Below are 9,632 nucleotides of genomic sequence, written 5' to 3' on the forward strand. Positions count from 1 at the left end.
AGATTTCCCTTTCCGCAGACAAAGGTTCAAAATGCTGCAAAAGGTGTTTGAACAATGCTTTGAAACCTGAATTATCACATTCTGAGTGTTTAAAAAACAATTATGTCACATAACGATATCAGGACTTAGAGCACTCGAAGATAGGGCAGAACATACCGGGTGAAGAAAATTAGATTTTATGTTACCTTAGAATAAGGCCTTGATTGGTAAGTGAGATTCACCTTTGCTGACATGTTGTTCAATAAGGAAGACACAAAGCGAGGTAATAATTCCTCCTGTCAGGTACATAATTAACTGAAATTTAGCGATGACTCACAATGGCGGGCGTGTTTATTATATGGAAAACTTCAGTCATATTCCTAAACAGTTTTATTTAGCACAATTTTCTTAATGCGCGTGCATTCGGAGACATTCGCTTCCAGATTTTCAGCTCGATCTGCACAATTACGTATGCACGGCGTTGACAATCAGCACAAAATTTGCCCCGGCGTCATACGGCATTTCGTCTCCCAACGATATACAGAGGCCAGTGCATCTCCGAAGTGTACGCCTTCGACTTGCGCTAATAAAAATGATGGAAACGTCTGACGCATCAGCTGCGTAACTTTAGGAATGAGCGTATAGCGACGAATGCTACGGTCTTGCATGCGTAACTAAGCGAAATCAGTGGAATCTTGGGGTCGAGGGAATCGAAACACACTTGCTCAAGAAGAATTCTAAGAAATACAGTAGTAGAACTCACGCGACAGCCTCGGTGAATCAAGTGTAGGCATTCATGTTAGCCGCAGTGGCCAAGAAATTTATATTGTATAGCGTAGTTGATAATGTGCCTCATGGGAACAATAAATATCTCACCTTGTGGCCTCCGGGCTGCATAACTTATATGCAGAGGTAGGTTTCACTTATATATTCACGCCTAGGTTCAAGAAATTCATAAAGCTTAACTTTGATTAATCTGCATTGAATTAACGACCAATTATTGAAGGAAGGTGCAACCACAGCGCAATGACAGGGTTCTGCTATAGTGCAAGAGTGCTCGTAAGTCTATGCGATGTGCACCTGCCGTAATATAAGCCGAGGAAAAATGCTTATACAGCCCAGTTAATTCCGTTCCTGCAATGACACCTTGTATACACAGTGCAAGATTCATATCTCATTCGCATGCATTTATTTCGTGAGTCGCGGAAATGTTGACTGATTTTCGAGAGGATGAGAATTAAAGGATAATCTACCCCAGTGTGATGCTAACCGCCACACAGGCTTTTTGTACAAAATTAGGCGGACCCATCTGCAACAAAAACTTCAGCTACAGCAACAATGTTTGCCCAGGTTGTCACTGGACAACCCCTGTAACGAGCACTGCGACTGTCCAGCCACCCGCTTCCAGCCAATCTGCCACGTCACCACGAGTACCACGTATTTCTCTCCCTGTGCTGCCGGTTGCATCGATCGTGGAAACGTGCGTTGTTTTGCCTTTGCAAAAACTCATCGCTAACTGTGGGAACTTCCCGTGAACATTTTCTAGAAAGGTTAAAGCAATCTAGAGTGAAATATTCTTTCTGTCTGCCCCTATAACGTATAATACTTTTCTTTTATCAACAGCATATAATATGTAGTCTACTCCAAAATGTTGCTTTTCGTTTAGTTTGACCATCTTTTTCTTTTGTATTCTACGTTGCGCGCACTGAGTAGCGCTCCGTTTTGTTCTCTAAATACTGCAAAGCGCCTAAAGATTTCTGCTAACGTTATTTGGGTGCATGACTTCTTTTTGAACACTACGTACACCTGTTCCACGTATTTTTTATTTTATTTTACCTGTAGTACTGTTATATCTTTCTATTGTACATCGAATGAAAATTGCATTTTCTTTATGAAGTGCCCCTCATATGTTAAGCGACGAAAGTTGTGCGAAATAATCGTCAGGTAATATTAGCCCTGTTTTCGCAGGAGATTCCCTGAAATATTGAATTTTGATTTGATTTGATTTGATTTGATTTGATTTAATAATGTATGTACCCTCATCAAGAGAGCTATAGATGGGGCGGCTCGCACCTAATAGCCTAGCGAAGAGGAAGCACTCAAAGTTGACACGATCTCCTCTATATCAAGAATTCCAGTTTCCACTTTTGTTTTTATCCTACTCGTGAAACTTTCCACTTCCGGTGTGCAAAACCTAAAAACTGTCGTCTAGGACCATGCTTCTTTAATAATTAATTTATGTCCATTTTGTCGAAAGACGGTGCGGGCGGGCAGCGTTATATGGAGTTCCTTTAAATGTCCATACTAAAGTTCGTTCCATGGAGAATAGCTAATATTATGCTCGAGAATGAACAGCACCTTTCGTAGAAAAGCCGGCGCCGTACTAAGTTTTGGCTTGAGTTTTGTGGGAAGTTTTCGAACCTAAGTAGCAAAATTGGAAGCCTGTGGTTACGGAGGTGTCCCTTCGCTTACGGCGCGGTCAGGTGTCCATCAAAAACTATGAGAGGTCATCATCATCATCATCAGCCTGATTATACCCACTGCAGGGCGAAGGCCTCTCCCATATTTCTCCAATTAACCCGGTTCTGTGCTAGCTACATCCACTTGACCCCTGCGAACTTCTTAATCTCATCCGCCCACCTAACTTTCTGCCGCCCCTTGCTACGCTTTCCTTCCCTTGGAATCCAGTTTGTTACCCTCAGCGACCATCGGTTATCCTCTCTTCGCACTACATGTCCTGCCCATGTCCATTTCTTCTTCTTAATTTCCACTAAAATGTCGGTAACCTGAGTTATTTCTCTGACCCACTCTGCACGCTTTCTATCTCTTAATGTTACCCCTACCATTTTTCGTTCCACAGCCCCCTGGGTTGTCCTCAACTTAAGTAGAACTCTCTTGTTTAGCCTCCACGTTTCAGCCCCATAGGTGAGTACAGGCAAGATGCAACTGTTGTATACTTTCCTCTTGAGCGATACCGGTAAGCTGCTAGTCATAATCTGCGAGTGCTTGCCAAATGCGCTCCATCCCAATCTTATTCTTCTTGTTATTTCCTTTTCATGGTCCGGATCTGCGGTTACTACCTGTCCTAAGTAGACATATTCGCCTACTACTTCCAGTATTTCGCTACCTAATGTAAACTGCTGTTCCTTCCCGAGGCTGTTGAACATTACCTTAGTCTTCTGCATATTGATTTTCAAGCCTACCTTTCTACTTTTTCTGTCTAGGTCATCAATCATTATTTGCAGTTCATCCCCCGAGTTGCTTAGCAAGGCAATGTCATCAGCAAATCGCAGATTACTGAGGTATTCTCCATCTACCCTTATCCCTAACTGCTCCCATTCCAAGTCTCTGAATACTTCCTCTAAACAAGCTGTGAATAGTACTGGGGAGATTGTGTCTCCTTGCCTAACACCTTTTTTTATGGGAATTTTGTTACTTTCTTTATGCAGAACTATGGTTGCTGGGCAGCCACTATATATATCTTCCAGCACTTTCACGTACGGCTCGTCTACTCCCTGATTTCGCAATGCCTGCATCACCGCCGAGGTTTCAACTGAGTCAAATGCTTTTTCGTAATCAATGAATGCTATGTATAAGGGCTGGTTGCATTCCGAGCATTTTTCTATCACCTGATTGATGGTATGGATATGATCGATAGTAGAGTACCGTTTCCGAAACCCTGCTTGATCCTTTGCTTCATGGCAGTCTAAGTTTGTCCTGATTCTATTAGCGATTACCTTAGTAAATACCTTATACGTAACAGACAGTAAGCTGATTGGTCTGTAATTTTTAAGGTCCTTAGAGTCCCCTATGACAGATACTGCTCCTTTACTTCCCTATAAACCAACTGCCAAATTACATGTAGATATCCACCACAAAGTGAGACTGTCGCCGTACCTTCCTTTCCATAAGAACCTACTTAAACAAAAATAGAAAAGGAATTCCCTCAATGAAAGGCGGTTTAAAGGCGTTATCGCGCGTTTGCTTTTAGGACGAAGCTTGAACGTAGCCCTTATATGTTTATGATTGTTTTGCAAATGTGGCCATAAATCTGTCGTGTTATCTGTGACACGTGATATGGCACTGCGGGTCTCATAAAAGATTTTCAAAGATCGGGATTTAGCCGAACTCCTGGCGTAATGAAACTTTCTGCACATAGAGGGGGGAGAAGAGCGCAGACTTACTCATTGCACTTTCAATCCTCGAAGCATGACGAAGCGTTGCCTTGAACCTATCTAAATCACTTATTTCGCAATTAGCTGTGATATTGTCCTTTAGAGCATGTGTTAGCTTCTTGGCTTCTTCAGCTCGCGGCCTGTTAACCCAGATAAGATGCGTACTAGTACAGAAAAAATGGTACTCATTTTCGCATAGGTATTATTATGTAACAGCAAACATTAAGTGCACAGGGCAAAGTATACTGCGCTACAATGACATTATTCGGCGGCAAATAATATTGTACAGTACCAAAGATAATTAATAATATGGAATCTTTTTCCTGGTGTCCTTTTCACCTTTGTTAATTGGAGTGTACAAGACTTGATGATCAGTTATGGTCAGGCGTCCGCAAGGACTTGTGTACACTTCTAATTCTGTGTCTACGACGTCTACTTCAATCGTCAGATCCATTGCGTCTTGCATTGCCATTTATCTCACCACGCAGGGTACCATGGCCTGCTCGTGCCTTCTTGGAAACTCAACAGGTGGACTAGATTCGCAGCTACCGAAAATCAGGAACGGCTTCTGCGACTTCCCGTGTCAGAACTTGTTCATCTTGGTATTGATAGTCAGCCTCGGAAAGCTAATATCACAACTTTCTAGGGTAGGGTCGACACTCATCACGCTGAGGTAAGTGTTATCGAACGTAAGACATGCTTTTCATGGACGTTCCTTCGAACCTATATATTGTAATGATTTGTGGCTTGCTTAAGGGATGCTTGACGTAATTTTATCTCAGTGAGCACACATAAACTAGCTGCCCGATTGAGCTGAGTTCTACCAACAGGCTTGTGGAGATAGGTATATCAGTGACAGCAGTTTTATTATAGTTGGCTGATGGTTGACTGTTCTAGGTATAATTTTAATAATACATTGTTAGCTGTGGTAATGCTAATATACAGGTTTTCTTTATTGTGTATGAATGGCTACTTGTGGAAGTTCACTAGCATATTGGCATATTGTCAATCTGTCATGTGTAAGATTATGTCCAACATATCATGCCGATATAAAACTGATTGTATTAATGCTAAACAACCTTTGTTTTCCTTTCTGGCGAATAATCTCGTGTAATATATCACACAGCGTTTTCGTTATGCTGCATATATTGCTAATTTAGTGAAAGGTATTTGCTTTTCGCATAATGCGAACCCACAGCAACCCTGGGAATGAGAGTTGTAAACGTCGATGTTTCGATGCCAGAACTGCACCATACCTTCACTGCACTCTATACTCGGCGTGCAAAGCGATGGCAGCGTCAGCAGTGGCGGCTTCGCTAAGTACGCGGTCATTTAATGCATTCCGTGCAATTTGGCGTCATGACATTAGTAATTGAGGAGTTCTCTTTATAAATTCATTGTAATTTATATGTTTTATAGGCATTCAAGTTCGACTTGAATACTCACAAGAACCACATCTAAGGATTTCTAGTATTAAAATGTTGCTTTTATTGCCGTTTCAAGGCCTCTTTTAAGTGTTCCCCTTTCGCCATTTTTTATTTCTAACTTTTGTATTAGAATTACCAAGACGTACGTACAGCTATCGGCCATCATTAGGAATCACCAGACGTTCACTACTATTCGCGTTCAGATACCGGTAATTAAGTTGTTTTTGTTCAGTGCAGTTACCACTTACCTTATGCAACTATTGGTAAAAGCATAACCTGGCTTCATCTTCTGGACTGAACCATGCCTTCTCTCTCTCAATGTTTTTCAGGTGTGTTGACCCGGCTGACAAAGGAATGGCACTGGGGATGCTTGTCAGCTGTCTGAACTTCCTCGGTAAGTAATCTGCTGTCTCATATTTAGGCTCTTTATAAAGCGCAGCGTGCTTGTAAAATGATAAATCTGTGGTTTCATCACATGTCCTAAAGTATAAGTCACCATTTAGACTCACACACAGTGCAGGTACAAGTTCGAAGAACTAGAAGCAAAGAAAGCCCTCTATGTGTCTTCTGTCCAAACTATAGTGTTTATCCTAATGTATTCACTTCTAAATATGTGCCCTTCTTCCTCACAGGAGCCGTCCCATACCCTCTGATCTACACGGCCATCTTTGACGCCACCTGCCTCGTATGGGAAGATCGTGGAGGCCACCGAGGCAACTGCTCGTTCTACGACGCCGACAAGCTGCGCGTCGCCTTCCACGCAGTCACGATCGTCTTCATGAGTCTCGGGCTGGTGTGTCAACTCATCATGTCCTACTACGCCAAGCGCGTGAAAGACATGTACGGAGAAGCGGACGGTCACTCTGACCACGGAGACTTGTCCAAGCCAGAAAATGAAGCGTTGGAACGCAACGAAATAAACAGCATCGACTCTGCGGAGACGGCCCACAAGAGTCCACGAGTGCGAATGAATGTTTCTCCTGGATGTGCGTCGCACGTGTTCAGGCGCGAGAACAGTGCAGAGAGCTAATGTGCGCGCATTTTGGATGACTTAATCAGCCTCAGTGTTGTACAACTCAAAGCCACGGTCTCCTCGTGTGAATCAAATACCAGCGAAAGTGCGACGTACGCAGCTCGAAATATGAACAACGATGACAAACCTACTGAACGCTGTGGAAGCGACAGCGCCTGAATAGCCGTCACACGATGGCTAAGCTAGCGCTGCACAGTGTCTGTACTCGTTGCATTTAGCGTCTTCGTTAGGGTTCTTGTCTACACGTTGACACCTGAGTACAAAATGTAATTGATGTTCATGAGAAACCGATATTGTCACTAATAAACTTTACAGTTCTCGTTCTAGAGAGAATCTCTTCCGCTTGAAACAATGGTAAGCAGGGTCCGCGGTCTGCGCAGCGCCTAAAGGTGAACCCTCTTGCATATGCGGTGTTAAGGTCAAAGAGTTCTCGGCAAGAACCGAAAGCATAATAGTGATACAGAAGAATATTTTAAGCTTTAAAATGTCCCCGTTTTCTCAGCTCTATGGGGAATAATAGACGCTCACAGTATTACATGAGGTACCCTTTCAACATTACCATATAACTGACGAGGCATCGTTAAAGCTTCCGTTCTCAAGGAAATACAGCGTCGACGTTGTAAGGGAAAACCCACGCGGATGCCTCTGGCTGATGATAGCCTGGATTCGGCAGGTCACGTGACGGAGCGCTGGCTAGTCGGCGATTTGTGTAACGTCACGGGACCGCATGACATGGCAGAGTTGGTAGGAGCTTCGAAAATTGAAACTGTACCTCGGGATTTTGGACGTCGAGTCACATATACACGCTGTCCCTAGGCATTGCAGGCCCATCGTAAGCCTTGAATGGAGCGGGTATTTATCGCCTATGTCGGCTAATCTTTCATATATTATATTACCTTATGGCTTTATGTTGATGAGTGTGCTGTGAAATAATAGAGACACCAATTAAAAAATTGCTAAATAAACGAACAGCAAAATTTATATATCCAAACATTCTGTCGCGTCATATACCCTAACACCGAAGCTTACGTGTCCCCGAAATGTTTTGCTGATAATAAAGGGAGTAACTACTCAATAGAATCCGCCCAAGTACAGCCATACGGCTACAATTGTAAGGAATGCTGATTCCAAAGATACTTTATGGCGGAATAAAAGCTTGTTCAGGTGAAGAATTCGAACCCGGCACTACTATATCACGAAAGCAGATGCTCAACTTAAAGCACTAACCACAGCGGTTAGCACATGGTAGGGCGACAGCGAAATGATAGATGACTTGAAGTGGGAACAGCATTTGTCTAATATTTAAGAAACTCTCTCCGTGAGAGATTTCTCGAAATTTTGACCAACATCTACTTCTGATCCTTGAAACGAATGCACGCCAAGTTGACTCCATGTATATCCAGACAATCATTATGAACCTATCCGAATTACAGAGACTATACTCAGGCCGTGATGTTGTTTTCTTCCATGGAAATTTCCAAAAATGTGGCCAACTGAATTTCCTGCGCGTTTCGACGGCGTTCTCGCTGACCAAAGCTCACAAAGCAATTTATTGTCTGCTTATAAACAGCTAATCTGGTCAACCTTAAGGTATCTTTGTGTGGAAACTTGGACGCACCACAACTTTTAAATATTAAGTTATATGCTTGCTCAATTAAAACACAAGGGTCGCAGCAACACAACGGAACGGCTTTACCATATATCAAGTTTTGTCGCCTTCCCCGTATCAAATAAATGGCTCTTAGCACTGTAGTGCTGCATTGTACCAATTATCAGAAGCTCACAGGGTAAGCCGTTTTGAGGGGCCAACTAGCATATAATAATTGAGCAACCGAATAATCGAGTCTAATATTGGAGGATGATGGTTTCCCAGACAGTTACTTGCATCATCGACCCAGAGTGTTTTAGAGCCAAATTAACCCCATTATTAGGATGTAATCTGAAGTTGCTGACCCGTTACACACTCGTCATGTTTCACTGATCTATTTCGATTGTTTCTGTTTAGTTGCTTTATTGACTCCAGCATATATGTGTTCTTTTAGCGGAACTATTTTGAAGAGCAATGTTTTTTTTTTTTTCACGCTTTCTCTTTTACTTGCCTTTGTTTGATTTCACTGCCTTCTTCCTCTCTCTACCGTGCACGCCCTGAGGGTAAACTAAATGAAATGGAACGAAACAAACAGATGAAAGCTCTTTCCTGTGAAATGAGGAGCTACTTTTGTTCAGAAACTCGGTTTAACTATTCAGATGTGCTACAACCGCAGTGGCAGGTGTTACTTTAAAACTGCTTTAGGATGCGAGATCAAATACCGGCCGAGGTTGCCGCTTTCGATGAAGACGAAAAGCAAGGCGATCGTGTGCTGTGCGATGTCAGTACACGTTAAAGAACCTCACGTGGTCGAAATTTACGAAGCGCTCCACTTACGGCGTCTCTCATAACCTAAGTCACTTCGGGACGTTAAAGCTCATAAACTAAACCAAACTAACGCAGTTTAAGATTTATTTCATTATTTACTTATTTAACGAACCTTGATCGCCAAAGGCAAGGGCGAAAGGGAGCGGTTACAAGTACTAAGAATACACGAACAAATTCAGAGAATTTTACAAAATATTATTCATGCTCCCCTTAGAAGATGTCAGCGAATGCGGTTAAAAAATGCTGGTTATCCTTTATGTGGACATTTCCTGCAGAAAGGCGGTTCTATTCGCGAGACACACGAGACGAGTACAGAAATGTAGATATAGTGTTATATGTTTCAGTTTTGACCTTGTGACGGTGATATTAATGCGGCATATGTCTGGAAGTATAAGGAAGGCATCGGCCTGGAACTTTATGTTTAAGGCTTAGACATGATATCTTTCCGTAGGTGGCTAAAAGTGGTAGAAAAAGGTTAGCCTATTACGTTAAAGGCATACTACATGTCAAACATCCTTTTCCGAAATATTTCACTCCAGAAAGTCGATAAATACCCGTAGAAACCGGGGATCGAACCCAGTACCTTCTGAGTGCGAGGCCGA

At 42.6% G+C, this 9,632-nt stretch overlaps 1 protein-coding gene across 1 annotated transcript in view; it reads left to right on the plus strand.

The window, feature by feature from the left end:
- LOC146207641 (solute carrier organic anion transporter family member 74D-like) overlaps window positions 1-6,611 on the plus strand; it is a 13,839-nt gene extending 7,228 nt beyond the window's left edge. Inside the window, exons 5-8 of the mRNA XM_084577115.1 lie at window positions 1,330-1,459; window positions 4,643-4,827; window positions 5,911-5,975; window positions 6,214-6,611. Coding sequence (XP_084433241.1) covers window positions 1,330-1,459; window positions 4,643-4,827; window positions 5,911-5,975; window positions 6,214-6,611 — 778 coding nt within the window. The remainder of the gene's footprint in view (window positions 1-1,329; window positions 1,460-4,642; window positions 4,828-5,910; window positions 5,976-6,213) is intronic.
- Window positions 6,612-9,632: the final 3,021 nt, after the last annotated feature.

The sequence above is a fragment of the Amblyomma maculatum genome, chromosome 1 (genome assembly GCF_055883805.1).
Source record: "Amblyomma maculatum isolate TAMU_Amacu chromosome 1, ASM5588380v1, whole genome shotgun sequence".
Lineage (NCBI taxonomy): Eukaryota > Metazoa > Arthropoda > Arachnida > Ixodida > Ixodidae > Amblyomma > Amblyomma maculatum.